Here is a 19,859-nt window from a genome sequence, read left to right as displayed (position 1 = left end):
TTAAAGGGAAAAAAAGGAGGAGAGGACAAAGAAATAACTTAAGGATGAAGTTATATAAAAATGGAGAAGACAGCAGAAAGATCTGGAAAGTCCTCAGCCTGGCTCTGTGGGAGAAACAAGCTGTTTCTTGGTTTAACCTCTTGCTTAGGAGATTAACATGGCTTGAAGGGACCACCAGAACACCAGAGGACTTGCCAAGCATTTCGGAGACCTCCCAGTGTGCCCTTCCCATCACAGAGCAGAGCAGTAAGTGGAAGAATGGCTTCCAGGCCCTGACCCAGGGCACTTTCCAGGAAAGAATCTAACCTGAGAGTCTCAAATCTCTGCTACTCCAGTTCCAACAATTCCTGCTCCAGCTGTCAGTCCTGTGAAATGAGACTCCACCCACTTCTCTGGACCAGATCCCCACATAGATGATGTATACTCTGCAGGCCTGAAAAATGCAAGAGCTGTGAGGCCATGCCTTCGTTCCCATGAATTTCAAAGAATGTCACGATGGCTCAGAGGTCGCCACAGAACCTTGGTACAAGGATTGAGCCTCTATGCAAAGCCCTTTCTAGGGCAATGCCTTCTGGAACCATCCAAAGTTTAATAATGTAATTCACTCAGTGGATTTCCAATATACCAGATTTCTGCCTTAGCATTATCTATCATTGTCTACCATGAAAACTATTCCAGGCTTGACTATTACATTCTGCAGATGTGGAAACTGAAGCCTGGGGAAGTGAACCATCTGTGATCCATCCGTTTGGTGATCCAGTTCCTAAAACAGCAGCACCTATTCCACCTCTGCTATCCCACCCACAGGGATGCCTAAATGGGTGGGACTCTGGCACTGTGTGGCAGGACATGAAACCACACCATGGTGGCAAGCTCACCAGGGAGGGATGCGAGGGTCTTGTCACTCCAAGTTGTGTTCCTCAGCTGCTTGCTTAAGTCACCCCCTCCTTCCAACAGGAGTTTTTCTTTCTATAGCACTTCTAATTTAATTTAAAAGGATGACACTTAAGCAAACCGTCATATTTAACACCTCACAGGTGAGTATGTTTGAGATCTCCTAACTCTCAACTAGCTGCTGCGTTGAACAGGCTTTGTATATAAAGGTAGATCCCCAAGATGCTGTGTAGGAAGGTACCCTAAAGTGGACAAGAAAATAAAGACAAAGAAAAACAGCAGTGAGTCTTCCGTGGAAAAATTCCACCGTAGAACACAATCAAGGAAGTAGAAATTCTGAGCAGAGATTTTTTAAATCAGTATTTTATTAGAGAGTAACTTTAAAATTCTATTTCATCACCATACACAAACAGTACATTTCAAAAAGATTTTCACTTACTACTCTTATTGATGTAAGTCATACTGATAGCCACTTGACAGCCTTCCAAGACTGCTGAACCTATGATCTCAGTCAAAATTTGGAGACTATGCTAACCCAGAGTAAATGTGTTCTGGAGTCTTCCATATTACATCATCATGTGTGTCTGTTTATGTGTTGTGACCACAAATAACTACAGGTTTATTTTGTCTTGTCCAGAGGAGGGGGAGGAGGCTACTCTGTGTGGGAAGATGGAAAGGCTGATGCCTAAAGGCCCTTCAAAGGAATCTTCTAGAGCCTCATACCAGATTGGGGAGGGCTGCTTGTGCCTAACTAATCCTGACACAGGGTTGATGTTATCCCAACAATGTCTAGCTCAATGGATGTAAGTTCCATTTAGTGACTCCTGTGCCACACTGAACCCCTCTTTTTGGCTATTGCCCAGCGTATGGTCTAAAGACTGGAGGTGCATCTTGGTCTCACAACTAAGGACACAGGAAAGTCAATGCTTAACCTCCAGCGTTCCAAACTCAAAGCTTGGATTTCAGATTTAATTCCTCCATAAGAAATTAGAGTCCTGGGGAGTGAGGAGAGGGGGAGAAGGAAAGGAAAGAAGGAAGAAAGGGAGAGGAGGAACAGAGTGGAAAGGAGGAAGGGAGATTCTCTTGACCTTGAAGAGACTAGGTCTCTGTTGCCAGGAAGCCTAGAGGACATATTCCTGGGAGCATTTCATTTTACCTCTAGCAGTAAATAAAACTCCCAGGGAAAGATACTACTTTGTCTGGCCTACTTAGTATATTAAATTACACTATTTCATCCTCTAGTGGCCTGAAAAAGCTCTTTTACCATTTGAATGTCAGGAATGCTAAATACATAAATAATATCATGCCCTGGCCTCAGAGTTTCTCAGTAAATTATCAGGGCATCCGGCTTGGGTGTGCTTTCTTATTTTATTAATATTTACAGACAGCAGGGTAGGAAAAGAGGCTGTAGCTGTCAGTTGGTGATAAGGAGGCAGATGTTGACTATGGTGTCATCTGAGAAAGCCTTGGTATAGGAGAGGAAGAAGATGCCCGGAAGACCAAGGGATGGAGACCTGCTGAGCAAGTGCAACAATTCTAAAGCCCTGCCCATTACCCTGAGGTACATGACCTTCTTTCTATCCCTCAGTCCTTCCAGGCTCTCGACTTCGCCCCGCATCTGAGAAGGCCAGTCTTCCGAGGCTCTATGGGGGTGACTAGAATAGATTTAAAAACCAAGGAGCTAATTTTCATTCTTCCAGAAACACTAGTCGCCCAAGGCACTAAAATAATTACAATTGGTTTGGAAATAAAAGATCACTTGTTTGATTTACATAATGGGATTTGAAGGAAGTGGCAAAACGTCGTCTTCTATTTCATACATAGAAAATGTTCGTTGTACTCTTCAGTGTCAAAAATACAACTTCTGAAGGGGGGAGGCTTGGTTTGTATTGCTTTTACAAGATCAGTATATCAGTCTCAGACCCAGACCCTTTGGTCAGTTCAGATGCAAGTATACTTACACTGTATGGGAAAACTGGAAGCTCTTTCCCCCCTTTGAAGGCTGTTGAGTGTGTCTGTGGGTTCCAGAAATGGCTTGATGCACAAAAACTTCTCATTGGTAGGCATGGTGAAGTAGGGGCAAGGTCTGGCAAAACACAAGCACCCCCCCACCCACTACACACACACACACACACACACACACAGGAAAAAGAAACAAAGATCCAGCTAGAATAAAGAGGTAAACAAAAAAATTTAAATAAATTAAATACAAATGAAGTTCTTTCATTTGTCTATTTACTTAGATGATTTGTTACTGAGTCTTTTTTTTTAAGATTTATTTGTTTATTACATATAAATACACTGTAGCTGTCTTCAGACACAACAGAACAGGGCATCAGATCTTATTACAGATGGTTATGAGCCACCATGTGGTTGGTGGAAATTGAACTCAGGACTTCTGGAAGAGCAGTCAGTGCTCTTAACCGCTGAGCCATCTCTCCAGCCCCTACTGAGTCGTTTTTGAGCTAACATGCTATGTTGGCGAGGCTGGCCCTGAGACCTTGCTAGCCTCCTGCTACCCTAAATGCTGGGATTAGAGGCATGCGCCACCACTTCGAGCTGATAGGTGAAATTTCTAAAGTACATCTTGGCAAGCTGAGATAACCGGATAATTAATAAGTGAATAGAAGTCACGGAAAAAAAAAATGAGGTATTACCTTTAAGAACTCTACGGCCAGCAATGAATCTTGGGAAATCGCCTGCCTGTGTCAACTGTCAAATGCCTGCCTGTCTTTTCTCTTATCAGCGAACTTCGCTCTAATTTCAGAATTCGCTCCTTAGGCCAGAAGGAGAGTTCCAGACATCCCCCAGAGGGCTCCATGAGTTGAGGCCACATAGTCAGGTCCTCTTCTGTTTCTCTTCTGGGCCAGTTTACCTTGTTCTCTCCTGCAAGGGGAGAGAAAGGAACCTTCAGGTGAGACCCAGCAGGGGGAGTGGGTGAGCCGGCCCAGTGGCCCTCTGAGCGTGTCCTTGGGTGTGAGAATGGGTGTGGGGCAGCTGGGTGGGAGCAGCGTGCAGGCTACCAGCACCGAGTGGTGTGCCTCTCCGGGGGTGTGTGCAGAAGGCTCCAGGATAAATAGGAGGCTCCCAGTTCTCGGTGACACTGGAGCCCGTTGGCTGCCCGCCCCGGGTGGTTCCCTGCTCTGTAGCTAAGGCTGCCTGCTGCGTAGTTTCGCTTCCTCCTGGCCCAGGGATTAGTTTCCAAGCACCCTCTCGGTGCCAGGGCCCGGGAAGGGCACGGAGAAGGAGCTGGGAGACTCGTCCAGGGGTTTCTCTGCCCCACACAGCGCGGTTGATGGACCCGGCCGCCCAGGGCAGTGGTGTCAGCTCCCTGCCGCTGCTCCTGGCCCTTACCTTGGGTAAGTATTCTTTATGAGACCTACAGATCAGGAGGAAAGACAGGGTGCAAGTCCTGTGAGCCTTGATGGAGCTGGTGAAGTTGAGATCCCGCCTCTGGCTTGCACCTGCTGGAGGCTTCCCTGGGTGTGCCCAAGGCCCCAGTGCGGAAGAGATCCCGCTGCTGGCTGCTGGGTTGTGCTCAGGTGGCACCTCAGAGTGCCAGGAGCAGAACCAGCAGGAGGTGCTGGCAGGGACCCGGAGGTGCTTAGCAGGCGCGTTGGGAGGAGAATCTCAGAGACAGGAACAAGGGAGTCTTCACTGAGGATACCTGCAGGAGGCAGAGGCAAGCATTCTTAGCATGTGTGGGCTCTGTGTGTGTGTGTGTGTGTGTGTGTGTGTTCCAGGAATGTGTGATAGAGGCAGGGCTGCTTTTGAGACTATCAGTGGCTTAGGAGGACCCATTATACACACACACACACATACACACACACTCACACACACACACACACACACACACACACACACACACATCTTTTCTATTTCTCCCTTTTCTTTCTTCCTTTTGAGCGTGGCTAGGGGAAAGCCCTCTTTTGAGAATTTTCTGGGACTTTTCCATTCAGGACGAGAAAGCAAAGAGAAATGAAAAAGAAAAAAAACAATAACAACAAAAAACCCAAATAAACAAACAGCCTAACTCTGGACCCGTTGCTTTCTACTTTAAGAAGTCAGGGGAGGAAATGCATCTCTTTATTTGGAAAGTTAGGACCTGTTGGTTGAGAACTCCTGGCTGTGATGTCCACTGGAAGAAATAATGGAGAGACAACTCCCTGGAAACCAAAGCTTAGGAGGGAAGCGGGAGCTTCAGGAGGTATCCTGCCCTCTGTCTCTGAGTAAGGGACAGGATGACAGCCTGGTGGGAAAGTCTAGCAATCTCAAGATGTCCTCGAGGTCCTTGAGGGCTCTGGAAGGGAAGGGTGTTTTCTAGCCTTAGTGGAGTCTAGGAAGACTGTGACACTGGGGAGAGAGACCTCTCGAGTGTGTCACTGTGACACTGGGAGGAGAGAGACCACATGTGTGTCACATACCTTTTCTCAAGCCTGGGGGGCTTGCAACTCTGAAAAGGAATGAGATTGCCTTTCATGGTGGAAAAGCAGATGGATGGAAGTGAACTTTTCTTTTGTCTGTGTCTCTGGAGCTAGAAAGGAAGACAAGATGCTTGTCAGCCTGGTGGCAGGTGGATGAGGGAACGGTCCAGGTTAGGGAGGAAGTGTTGGCTGAGCCTGCAGTAGAGACAGGTCACCTTAACCCGCTGCAGAGATGAGGACCAGGAGGAGTGATGTAAGTAGAGAAAATGCTGAGACCCTGGTCGGTGTCACTCACACCCTCCCCCTTGTCCGACAGCCCCACAGCCAAGGCTTCTTCGTCTTGCTGTAGTGAACAATATGTTGACGTATACAGGACAGAAGACTGTTCGTAGACGTGGTTCTTGCATTCTTGTTGAGTTGGGAATGCCAAACGGGCAACACTAAACCACCAGGGGAAAACTAGACAAGCTGAGAAGGGAGAGCTCCGTGTTGAATGGAGAGACGTTGCACAGAAGATATGTCGTGGGTCTGGGAGAATCTGGAAGAAGAGAAGGAAGCTGGGGTAAGAGTGGGGAAGCCAGTAGAGGGATGTTGACTCAGCAGAAATTTTCTACTGGAAAAAAAGAAGCAATTGGTTTGAAAGAAAATGTGATAATGAAGAACCAAAACCGCAACAAAACAAAAACAAGCAAAAGAAAATTTAAAATATTTGATCAGAAATCAATAAGCAGTTGAACAGACTCAGCTACAGGCGATGAATGGAGGGTGTAAACAATGAATCAGAGGAGATAAAGCTGGCATGAGGCTGCTGCATGGGAGGGGAAGGGACAATGGACTAAAGGGCTCCATTGTCTGAGACCGAGTTAGGCATGAGCTGTCTTTCTGGGCCAGAAGAGAGACAGGAAAAAATGATCTTTCAGGGCTGATGGGCTCCCCTGGAACTGTCAATCACCCTATTCCACATCCTCCACCTGTCAAAAGAAAGCCAGTTCTCTAGCCCAGTGTTACAACCCACGCAGGGAAACCTAAATGTGCAACCTCCCTGTCTCCACATCCCCTACATGTTTTCGAAGGGCCAGGGGTGTGATTTGTCAGCACCACTGTTTCTATTCACTATTCATCCTTCTGTCTCTCTCTCTCTCTCTTTCTCTCTCTCTCTCTCTCTCTCTCTCTCTCTCTCTCACACACACACACACACATGCACACATACACACACATACACACACACTCACACACATAGACCATATAGACACACACACACACACACACACACACACACACACACACACACACACAGTCCCATGCCTAATTTAAACCATGTTATTTTTACTTTTGCAAAACCTGTGAGCAATTGTGATGTGAGGTGGTGGCCTGTGAAACAGTGGGAAGAACACTGCCCACTGTCGCTGAGCAGACAGGAGACCTGGCTCCACCCCTGCTCCTCTGTGTCCCTGGAATATCTGTAAGTTACAGGCCTCTAGACATGGCTTTTTTCATTTGAACAAAGAGGAGGTGTTATGTTTTCATCACCGCATTCTTCACATACACACGTGTGCACACACATACACACACGCACACACACATGGAAATAAGACATGATCAGTTAAGAATAGCATATGTGTTGTAGATGTACATGCATCAAAAGATACTGGGCATTTAGTAGATTGATCTATTCAGGGTAATTATCATATATATACATATATATATATAAATTATGTGAATTAAGGAAATTATTATTTATTTTAGGAATTTTATGAAGAAAAATGAGTTGGAGATGAAAAAGAAAAGGTATACCACAAAACAATTAGTTTTAAAAAAATAACATACATTTAACACCTATTGTAAATTTATACGTGTAAACATGTATGTATCTATGTATTGACTATCCCTTAAACACATTGATTTGGTTTTATTTTACTAAAACCACTCCAAACCATTTTTAAAGAGTCAGTGGAAATCTTGACTTCCATTTCTCATCCTTATTTTCTTGTTAATGAAATTCAGCTGCTGACTGGGATGGAACACCAGGGTCTGAGAGGCACCATTCATGTAGAGATGTTGGACCTTATCTTTCTCACCCGTGCTATTATGCTTCAGAAATGATCCAGCAGAATTAGTCTTGCCCTTTAGAATATCGGAGATAAGATGTAGTCACATCTATTTCCTCTATGATTTGTTAAATGACAGAGAAGCTAATCCAGGAGTCCCCACTTGCCAAAAGTGGGGAACAGCCTGTAGTGACATTATTCTGAACTCTGCGTGCATTTGCTCGCTGTGTCAAGGCAAGCCATGGAGACCTCAACCTGGTTCGGGTGACTCGTGTCCTTACTAACGTTGGTGCTCACAAGCCAAGAAGAAAGCAAATCTGTTTGAAAAGAGTGTGCTTTCTAAGGCTAATGGCTGTATCTTCAAAATATAAAGAATCCAGTAGCTAAGGTGAGTCTTTTTATAGAAATAGTTTTTTTTTTTTTTTTTGAGATGGTTGGAGAGAGATGGGGTATTTAATCTGAATTCATATTAATTAAGTAATCACCTACTTTGATTATCAGTTGTTCAGGTCAACTGACCATAAAATACTTGAGTTCATTCTTTACATTTTTGAATGATATGTAAATTGTTCTTTACTGATCTGTGGATTATTGACATGAAGTACAGAGCGAGTTTGGGAGACACAACAGTGTTCTTAGTTTTCTTCTTTGAAATTGTGGCATGGATTATATAAAGAAATGGGTTACTCGTAGAACCTTTGTATCTTTTAAAAATGCTGAGTTTATGATTTGCCATTATTTGTTCATGGAGGCTGGAATACAGATGCCTGACATAAAGCAAGTATTCAGAATAATTAGGGAAATGAATGGGTTCGTGCACAAGGCTGTCAGTGAGCGTGCCCCTGCCAAAAAGAGTAAATCTTTTGATCTCATGTTGCAAAACAGTGGCCCACAGGTCAGAGATGCTGAAGGACATGTTTTGTTCTGTTTCCTTTCATACATGGGCCATCACTAAAGGTACTACAAATGTAAAAGAGACTTTTATTTTGCAAAAAAGTGAGATCATTTCTTTCGTTGCAAATTCAAACATACTGTACATGTTTTATAAGGCAGATTGTATTGGTCAAAAAAAAACTCTTCAAAAGAAGTATTTGGATATTGGGAATATACCTCAGTGACTAGCACGCTTGAGGACCTGGGTTTAATATCTAACACCAAGGAAAGAAAACTAAATGATTATGTGGGGTAGGGAAGGACAGTGGACTTAATTAAGTCAGTCAAAAAATGCTCTTTGAATGCCAGGTGATTTATCTCTTGTTTGATTGGAACAATACTTCTCACCAGTAGAGAGTAATAAAGTTGTTATATTTGTTGATTTCTGTGTGTTATTCAAAAGAAGAGACACAATAAAATACAGCTTTGGTAGCCAGCCTCTGTGGACACTGAAATAGGTTTGCTTTGGAAGCTGCTCTTCCTGGCCTTGTTAGTACTGGAGAATTCTTCATCTGTTCTAAATCACACATGATGCTATGGTAGAGCTACCAATTCCCTAGTAGTAAGCTAGGGCACACAAACCCTTCTTTTCCCTTTGGAGTGAGCTGCATGGTTCAAGATTGTTCTGAGCACAAGGGGATCCCGGACAGATCAGCTAGAAGAAAGGCCAAAGGATCTTCAACAGAGCTGAATGAAGGGTCTTTGGAAGACTTGGAGTCGACTACTTCCTGAATATCTTCTTATTAGCCTGCCCTCTAGGCTTCTGATGGCCACAGGGTGCTGCTGGTATTTAGGTCTCTGCTTGGCCCTTAGTACAGAACTCAACATTGCTACTTTTCATATTTTGGGGGATTTTTATAAAATAATCTCTATATCTTTTATCTCTTTAGCACAAAAGTGACCAGTAATGTAACCCAGGACAGGCGCTGGTCTATAACACTGATAATTTATTTTATCTATAAAACATATTCACCTAGTACAGGAGCTATATGAGAAATATATATATATACAGTGATCATGTAAGGAGTCATTGTTTCTGACATTACTGTATGTGAATTTTAAAGTGTGAGATGAGTTCCCAAGCCCTAGAAAAGGCATTCACTGTTGAATGGGACAGACAGGGTCCTAAAAGCCAGAGATGTCACGCTGCATTAAAGTGGGAAACTCTCACTGGGATCTCACATTCTTGGCTTAGTTTTTTTTTTAAACATTGAGTTCCTCTTAGCTTTCTCCTCACCTTCAGGGATGGTGCCTCCCTGGGCCTCTCTGCTAACTTTGGCTACCTTGAGTATTTGGAAGGTTCTGGCTCTTCAACCCACACACGCAACATGCCTGCCCATGAACCTGGCCTGGGCTTTCCTGGTTGGTAGAGTTAACTTGAAGCAGGTGTTTACGTTGATCTGTGACTCCAGACATTCTAGTCTGATCCCACACTTAAATAAACTCGACTATATGGGATGATTCCTACACCTTCTTGGGTCTATTTTCAGCCACATGGCAACCACATGCTCCTGTAGCCAGTTGAAGGATGGCATTGTTTTATATGATATATCTAGAGTAGATCCATGTGCCTGTCACTGAGAATATGTGACAAGGTCCACTCTGATCTGGATTAATATGGGAGCTAAGGAGCCAACTTAGCCAGATCAATGCTGGGAATTGCTAACTCAGTAGCTCAAATCTCCCCAGCCTTAGTACCCTCTCTTATAAAACCTGATAGGAATAAACAACAGCTATGGCATGAATGATTTTTATCTCTGTAAAACACCTACAGTGGGTCCAAACAGTAAAACTTAGATACACATAATTTATTATACTAGATAATAGTAAATCAGATAAAAAGACCTTGTGACTCCTGCTTTCTTAGTAATTTTTGTTGCAATTTTGAGTCCAGATTCCTTATTATGATCAGGATGTACTGACTGGTGAAAAAACACCTTTTTTTTTCCAACCTTAGTTTCTCATGTTTGTGATCCTGGAAATTATGAAAGAGATGACAGAAAGAAAAATTTCCTCCTGAAGAACTTTTGACTTTGACTTTGTAAGAAAAATGTGCAACATAAATTTGCAGAAAGGGTGAAGTGTATATCTACCCTCTGAATATGAAACACTCCATCACAGATTCTTAACCTATCAATTGTGATTCTGATTTCATGTAATTAAGAGTGTCACATGGCTATGTGACATTGACAGCAGGCATAGTCATTCTGCAGTACATGAATAAATTTATAAGGTGATTTGATGTTTAAAGTCATCTCATCACAATGAGATTGTCTCATTTATCTGAATTACAGAGATAATTGCTTCAATTTAAAAGGAATAGTACTGACAGTTTGGAAGAATTGGCGGTGATGGAATGTCAAAATTTATTTCTGCGTATCAGAAAAATGGAAAAGATAATATTTCATAAATTTTCAGGAAAAAAATTTAAATTCTTTAGATAGCCAATCATAACATTAAGTTATTCTATGAATGACTTACAACATAGATAATTACTTAACTTTCTCACATCTCATTTTCTGACATACTCAAAATAATATTCATCATCATCACTTACAGACACAGTGTGGAATTTGGAGAACACATGTCTTGAACAGTTGGGCCATTCTCAGCTTTGTGATTATGTTGATAACGTTCAAAGTACTTTATCGGTTTAGTTTAAAAACTAGAAATAGAATCATTGTATTTGTTGAGCTGAATGAAGCGATAGATTCTGTACCATGAGCAGAGGAGAGAGGAAAGTGCCACAGTTCACCTCTGGAAGAAAAAAAGGCAAGAATCCTTGTCCTCAACCACAGCAGAGGTCTTGTTAGAGTGCACACCTGAGTGCACAGAACACGGCTTCTGTGTAGGAAGGATTCCAAGAACACTTGTGAGCAAATGAGTGTGAGTTAGTCCAGGGTGTCTTCCTAGACTACTCACAGTAGGCAGCAAAGTGTTTAAGGTAAGCTTTACACTATGATGTACACAAACCCACATACAATCTTCATCTCTCTCTTTCTTCCCCCCCACACAAACAGAGAAATGATTACCAAACTTCAGGAAACTTGTACTTTCTCCCATAACTCTTTGCATTTATGTCTTTAGATCTGCTAATCAAGAAATAGTGATTTTTCCCTCCTAGACATAGTTCTGCCAAGATAGCATTAGAAATTGTTCTCTGAGTGAGATGAGCTGGCAGAATTTGATTTATTCATAAACATTAGTGTTAATGACCACCACTAGAATCATAGCATTTTATCCCAATGTAGGGTTCTTGCATATGGCACAATGCTTGGTTCTCAAACAGAGCACTATTGTTATTTATAAAACATATAATAATGAGAAAGATCTAAATTTATTTTATTTTACAATTCTCCTGTTTTAAAGGGCGCCTGATGTTACTTTAAAGCATGTCTATGACTATGTGGCATCAATGAACTAAAAAGAATAATTTAATTATAAACAATTATCTTCTAAAATGAGTTCACAACATGTGTTAAATGTTCATCAAAAATGAATGAGTATAATACAGGTTAAATATTAGACTTTATGAGATTTTCCAAAGCAGGGAAATCTAAGCACTGAACAATAGAGAATCCACTCATGGATTACAAACTAGATAGTTGTTCTGACAGTGGTAGACATTGTATGGCTTGTAGGTGGGCAGATGAATACATGCTATTTTTTAAATGAGTGCACCAAAAGAAGGAGAATGCTCAGATGCCTAGAACACAAAGTTATCGTCATGGTGTATTGAGGGAAATAATTGCCTACAGAAGGAGGGACTTTCTAAAATAAGGCCTTTAATCAGGACACCAAATCCTTGATACAGCTTCCTCTTTGGGGTCCTTAATAACTGGAACCAAGTGATTTTGTAGTTCATATAAAGTCATGCTTTTAGCAACAAGTGAAACTTTAAAATATTTTGTGTTTTTTTTGAATGTGGTGAATTTGTTTAAATACTGAGGAAAAATCCACTCTCCCTTTTGTCTTGCTCATTACTGGTCAGTGATGGGCTGCTTTAACTTAATCAAATGTCTAGACCAGTAGTCTGACCCATGGTTCCTTGTTTTATATTTTTAGACAGGGTCTCATTATAGAACTAAGGCTGTCCTAAAACTCAAAATATTCCTACCTTAGACTTCTGAATGTTGAGGTTACAATTATACACCATGATGTCCAACTTCTTTGGTCCCTAATCACTTGCTTTTAGGTTTCATAAACTTGGAGATTATTCACTATTTGAAGGTTATTCACAGGTTCATTTTGTAGTAACAATAGCATCTTTTGAAAGAGAGATTATATTTTAACAATTAATAGGATTAACATTTTTAATGATTAAGATGTAAGGACATGTTTAAAAGAATTAATTCATGCTCCCGAGGGAAAAAAAAATCAAAAACGAAATGTTTCTTTTTCTTCAAAGTTCAACTTATTGTGTGGAGGCTTTATAAGACCAGGGGACATCTATTTTTTTTTTTTCTTTCTGAGATCTGTTGGCCTTCTCAGAGATGTACTAATAATGGATAAAGGTACCATGTTGGATTCTCAGTAGAGTAGTAAGCTGATAAACACAGTGCTTTAAGAGTGATCTTAGTGTGCAGAAGAACAATGAGAAATGAGTCAGAGGCAAGGGAAAACTCTGCAGATCAAAAGCTTAGCTGAGAGAAGGAAGAGTGTAAATATCTCAGTGTAGGAATTCATCAGCTCTACTAACAGGACTTAGATACCTATGGGATGAGAAACAAGGACTACAGCTAACTCCAAATGTGACAGTCGGAGACAAAGAGGGTGTATGGTACCATATTTGGAAGAGGGCAGTTTTGCTGCAGGGGTGCCGTCTGAGCTGGTGCCAACCTGAAGTGAGAACTTTGGGATTCAACCTCAGGCATTTCCCCAGAGACTGTGAAAAGTACACACCATTTGCTTCATCCAAGACCTATTAGGGTCTTCTTTAACATGACCCTAGGAGACTACATATTAAGAAGGATTTCTAGTTGAATAACAGTGTTTCATTATAGAGTAATTCGGAGATGGAACTTAATTCCTTGATGCCGTTCAGTCAACACCTGATTTAATGACTTGTTTTTGAATAGCATCACTAATGGAAAGGGTTTTTTTTTTTTTTTCAAGGATGCATAACATCCTATTTCATGTGTACATCATATTGTCTTTACTCATTTACATGTTGCTAGAATTGACATTGTATCCATGTTTTGGCTAGTCCTAAGGACTATAGTGATCATGAGGGAACAGATAACTCACAGAATTCTTAATTTCAGTGTATTTGTATGTACTCCACACATGTTCATTAATGGGATTGCTGTGTTTTCCTGAGTTATGTAAAGTCAAAATCAGGGCCAAGAATGATGGCCCTTCAACCCAGAAGCAGAGAGAGGGGGATGACTTTGAATACAAGGTTGACTATAACTACTGGTAAGACCCAGTCTCAAAACAAAACAAAACAAGATAGTGGTGTTTGTGTTTGTGGCATGTGTGTGGATGTGTGTTGTGTGTATATGTGTTTGTGTGTGTGTGTGTGTGTGTGTGTGTGTGTGTGTGTGTGTGTATCAGAGAGTAGGCTGGTGTTTTTCAGGGAAGGCGGTTGAGAAATGAAGATGTGTTACTTTAAGTGTGTTAGGACTCCGTTATTCAGTATGGATATCCTAGAGAGCCACCACAGAGTGAGCCTGACACCACTGCATTGTGTACGTAAAACCCCTGCTAAATCCCTACCATGTAACAAAGTGTGAAAGGGGAATATAGTGGTTGTATAGTGTAGAAGTCTGATGTGACCACCTTAGCCAAATAATCGAGGTTAAATGACCAACCCATCATTTAGATGCCATATATTCTGTAGTAGATTATAATGTGAAGAATTAACCAACAATGTGATATTATCTCCAATAATGATCACTTCAGCTAAGCTATGTAAAAACAGCAGACTAACCAAAAATTGAAGGACAATCTACAGGATTAACCCAATGTCAGTGGCTTAACGAGGTAACGAACACCAAGGAAAGACAGGCCTCTAACTGGGCAGAGGAGGCTACAAACCTTGACCCAGAAAGACATGAACAGCAACAGTGAAGCCACTTGAGTAGTTCTGAAGCATGTGCCATCGCAATGTGACCAGGATGGATCTGAGGCAGCTTAGAATGAGGATTGATGCTTGATGCCGTGAAAGTTTTCCATAACCACAAAATTCTAATATAAAATCTTCCCTTTAAAAATAGGCTCCAGTTGAGAAAATTGGACTAGAGATATAAATGAATTACTCTACTGGTTATGAAAATTTCTAGCGCTATGCTGGGCTCACATCACCTACGTGTTATACTCATTTATATGTGGACAGACATTGACAGCCCCACAGTGAAACGGAAAATGATTTGATTTCTTTTCCACCCAAACCTGGGTTCAGTAACTTTTTCTCCTCATGGGCCTCATCTTGGAACACAGCAGCAATCTTATGCCTGAGGATGTTTCTACCTCAGAGTCTCTGCAGACTGGATAGTTGAATAATAGATGTTAGCTGGACTTTAGTGTTAAGGCAAGAGAAGCCATGGCTGTATCTGCTAAAATAAACTTATGGAAATTTCAAGGGCTGTTATGTCAAAGGCTTCTCTTTTTTTAAAAAAACATTATCACTTTGCAGTAGAAAACTGGGAGAAAAACCTTCACTTGTGTTTAGATATGTAAGAGACAGTCTGTAATGATAGTCAACCAGAAGAGTCACTTTGTGTTTTGAGATGAGTTTGTACACATAATTGTAAGGCTCACTTGCTTTTTTTAAAAACAAAAGCCAATCAAATGATGCCCTCTTGTTCTTTCTTATTGATTGCTATCCAACAGTAGTAATTCTGATTATGTCATTGAGTGTTTTTCTAGACTAATCAACCTCGCAGGCATAGGACTATGAAATATGTGGTGTGACCATCTCCTAATGAGCCTTAATTTCCTAAGTCACACAAGAAAATCAATTGGATCATTTCAGTCACAGCACACACATCAAGAGGGCCCTTGGTTCATGAGACATTATCTTTTAATTATTTTTTTCTCCAGCCAGCCAGCGTTACCTTGTCTCTTGCACACACAAAGTTCATTTCTATATCACTGCCTCTGACTCATATCAGTGACTGCTTAATGAAGGTTTTGCTTAACATCTCTTTAGCTGGACACATTGCGTCTCCATAGGATCCCAGTATGACTGATTTTCTATATCCTTTGCACTTGAAATAGTCTCCGAATACAATGTGCATTTCTTTCTTTTGATATTTAGTCCTTACAAATATTTTACTGATAAAGATAATGGCAGATGAATGCTAAGTGGAATTAATTGGCTTATTCAACCTCATATTTAAGACTATTTATTTATTCCTTGAGAATTTAATATGATGTGCTTTGGTTATGTTTTCTCCTCCCCCAACTCATGCCTTGTCTGAACGATGCACCACTGTCTATGGTTATAGTCATATGCCATCTGGAGTCATCTGTTTCTGCCACATTTATTTACTAGAGTAATTGTCACAAGTTTCCCCCTTTCCAGTTATCTATCTAGTGCCAGGTTCTTGGTCTTATTGTCAGTGTCAAGTATGGTTTCTATCCCATGGAGCAGGACTTAAATCCAAGCAAAAAGTAGTTGTCTATCCCAGAATATCCATGCCACTAGGGGAGCTTATTTTATGACAAGTCAGAAGTTAAGCTATTGCTGGACCCAGAAGCCAACTTCACAGTTCCTTCTTCCTCTGAGCTTGGATAATCTGTCTTAAAAACAAATTGCCCTCTTCTCTTGATTCCTTCCCCTCCTCTCTCTGAACTGATACAGTAAGTCAGTGCTCAGGGATTTTTATTTAAAGTGATAGGACGCCTGAATATCTGGTCTCATGACAATTATAAAGGAATGGAAATCCAAATAAACCAAGTTTTCATAACTGGTCATTCAAGAAACTAGATCAAGATTGTGAGAGACTTCCTTTCAAGTTATTCTCCCAGCCCACATTCAGTAACAGGAAGGGTGAACCAGAAATGAGGTTGAGCAAAGGCATTATTGAGTGTCAACAGTTTTTCAGTATATGAGTTATGTGTTATATGTATTTTACATGTGACAGATTTTTTAATTACTTCCCTGCTGTGCTTAAAAAGCAACACTTTGGAGAAATCTTTTGTGTTAAAAACATTATTGTCTATTATTCTTAGCCTTTTTTTTTTTTTTTTAAAGACAACCCTCTCTTTAACTGAGAGAGTTTCACATTTGAGGAAGCCAAGTTTGTCTTTTACTTTACTGATATTGAATGAAGATGACATATTTTCGATGTCCCTGTTGCTTATTTCTCCTCCAGGCTTTCCCCTCAGGCCCTGGGACTCCAGAAGCCCATCTTTTAGCTTGATAGAACAGGAAGTTTCCAAGTAAAATCACTTGAAAGAACTCAGAAACCCCACTTTACCTTGGAACACTTTCTCACTGTCCCCTAAGAGGGGTCCTGCTACCCAGGTTTGCAGTGGGCCAGCCGAAGAGCTCTTCCTCTGTTTCCTTGCCTCTTGGTCAGCTTCCCACCCACCTGAGGACATTAGCATCTAGCAGAAGGAATTTTGTTGGTGGGAACCAGCAATGCATTTGCTATCTCCTTCCTTCAGTTTTTCTGAAGCATATTTGATTCATTCTGATCCAGTAACTGAACCACTGAGAGGGCCTAGGAGTAGGTAAACATGCCATCTGGGGACTCCTTCATTCATTCACTGTGATACAATGAAGACAAACATTTTAGTTCCTCCCTTCTCTCTTTCCTTCTCCACCATTTTCATGGCCTTGGGATTATAGCTTCATTATCCTGTCTCAGTCAAATTCTAGGAAAAGTTCTGACCTAATTTCTCTTCTTATGGGTTTGCTCTGAGGCAAACTAAATGATACTTGTACTTGGGGAATTAGTTTCAAGGACATAGTTTATAAAGACTGAAAGATAGCAACTGAAAAGGTAGAAAAGAAGTTCACTTCGTTTTTGACAGGAGAGCTCAAATACTAAATTTCACCCACTTCACAATCTTTATCTTAGTCAAGCACAAGCCCAATGTTAAATAGCAACTTCACCCTGTCGTTACTTCCAGCTGCATGTTAGATATGGCTCCTTGCTGGATCTGGGAACTGCTCAGCTCACACAGTCCAGATTCTATTTCTCTTCTTAGCAATGACTACACTATGGGAAAAGTCCTCTGATACTTACAAACTTCCTTCTTGCATTGATTTAAACGGGAAACCAATGTTATTAACTGCGTCTTTTAGAGTCTAGAGAAATGATTATAATATAGTTAATTGTTACTGAATTGTACTGTCTCAGACCCGACCTTATCAACAATATTTGTGTCACTGACTCAACCAACCAAGTCAGAAATCCCCGCTCACATCGTGGTGTGTTGACTCATAGAGCTATGCTGAGAACACAAAGACCCAACACATGAGAAAGACCCCAGATGGCTATTAATCAGCCAAGACCCATTAACTTCAGATATCATAAGAACAAAGCCAAATGAACAAAAACACCAGGAATAAATGTCACATGGAGATTCTCCAACACATTCTTTCTCATTAACTACAGGACACACTGTAGGGATGCTGTGTGTGTATGTATGTATGCACTGATATTTTGTTGTTACTATAGTAATTTTATGTTCAAGTGAAATTACATTCAAAATGTAGAAATTAGTCAGTACCCATCTACCACTTATGAAACTGAGGATATAGCTTTATGTAAATACAAAAAGCATTTACTGTACTTAAAATGTTTAATTTCCCCCTCTTCGTTTAAGCACATAGCTAACTTCCTGCCTTGACATGCGATTTAGGTTTACACAGAGAACTCTGAAGCTCTCTGGTTAGTAACAGTCATAATTACATCTATCAAATAAAATGAAGATCTAGAACTCAAGTCCTGCTCCCTGTGGTGCCCAGACTGTTCTCATCCTGATGCTTAATGCTTTTAATCTAAACGAAGCCCAGGGCTTTGAGTATGAAATAGTCTTCCAGTCCTCAATGGAGCATGGAGTGTGGTTCAAATCTTAAAAATGGGTCTTATAGAAGAGATTGGATTAAGTAGATAAGCAGAAGCCTGCAATGTATCGAAAAAGTCTTTAATCGTTAAGATGGAAAGAAATGGACATTTTCTGATATTTGTTTTTAAAATACAAAATGTTCTTGGCTTTCAAAATGGAAAATTCAGCTCAGAGGTGAACAAATACAGCATGCACATGCTGCGTGAGTTGGTCACATATGATCTTTTTAAAGAGTTGATCCAGCTGGCTTACTACTTACCTCAGCACCAGCACTGACATTGAGATTGTGTCATGGGCCTGTCGGGTGACCTCCTTCTCAATGCTTGTATTGTCCTCACTGACTTCACTGCCCATGCTGACTGATGGGGATAAGACTTTAATACATTCTGTAATTTTTAAACTTGATGATCTCAAAGCGCGTTAATGTGGATGGGCTTGGACTCAGCTGAAGTGCAGCTGGATTTCTTCTCCCCTTCGCCTTGAATTTTATGAGTAAAATTAATATTTTAAAATCTAACTCCAGAAACAAGAACTCAACATCTAGTCACTTAGCAAGTATATCTGATCATGTACCTTTATTTTATTCTGTGTTTATTGTTTTTATTTTGTGCGCCTGAGAAATTCTATAGGTCATGTGATAAATTTATTTGATAAGCTCAATTCAAAAGTCCAAAAGCAAAAGTTCTGAATGTTTTCACAGCTAGAACTTCATCCATCCAGTGCACTATATATATATATATATATATATATATATATATATATATATATATATATATATATATATATATATATATATGTAATACAAGAATTTCATAGGTGTATTTTATAGTAGGCTGATAGACTATGGGCTTGCATCACTAGAAGTGTTTGGTCTGAGAACCCCACTCACGCCTTTCTTTTAAGGATATGTTGGGTGGTAGTTTGCATTTACAGGTAGACGACAAGGCTTTTGACACATCTAATAAAATAGGCCTGAAGGAGCTAGTGTGCCTAGTTTGAGTAGAGAAAGCTCCATAGAGGAACTTATTTCATACAACTATTTCATAATCTTCATAATGTCACAAGCATCACTTCAAAGCCTGGTAACTTTTCAAACAGGTTTATATAATAGATTCTCAATTCACACACCCTTTACACTACATCCAATAGCCAAAGATACAAACTGCCCTTCCATATGAGATAAAGACCTATAGAATCCCTTTAAATATTTATATCTACCTATGTTCGATTACAGCCACCAGGATCTAAGTCAGCTTTCCCCGGCTCCATCTTGATTTCTCTCCATCTCTATTTCTTTTCAGTTTTTCTATTTTTTCTCCTCATAACTCTCCACTGTCCAAGCATATATCTTAACATAAATCTACAAGAGGCTATGTTTATTGTTTGGTGAATCCAAAGAGAACGGGTAATAAAAATGAGACACACAGAAGGGCATAGGTAGCACTGTAGATAGAGATGCTTCAGTCACAGGTTTGGATGAGCGAATGACAGCACACAGGGTTGGTCTTGCGACCAGCCTGTCTTGGAGCAGGCA

At 40.7% G+C, this 19,859-nt stretch overlaps 1 protein-coding gene across 1 annotated transcript in view; it reads left to right on the top strand.

Annotated features, from left to right (window-relative positions):
- Window positions 1–4,136: 4,136 nt before the first annotated feature.
- Window positions 4,137–19,859, top strand: part of BTC (betacellulin) — a 50,939-nt gene continuing 35,216 nt past the window's right edge. The window contains exon 1 of the mRNA XM_080916029.1: window positions 4,137–4,253. Within this exon, the coding sequence (XP_080772155.1) occupies window positions 4,190–4,253 (64 nt within the window). The 5' untranslated portion in view covers window positions 4,137–4,189. The remainder of the gene's footprint in view (window positions 4,254–19,859) is intronic.

This window comes from Micromys minutus, assembly GCF_963924665.1.
Source record: "Micromys minutus genome assembly, chromosome: 1".
NCBI classification, from domain to species: Eukaryota; Metazoa; Chordata; class Mammalia; order Rodentia; family Muridae; genus Micromys; species Micromys minutus.
The sequence above is the reverse complement of the archived record's forward strand: the minus strand, read 5'-3'. Positions and strand labels throughout refer to the sequence as shown.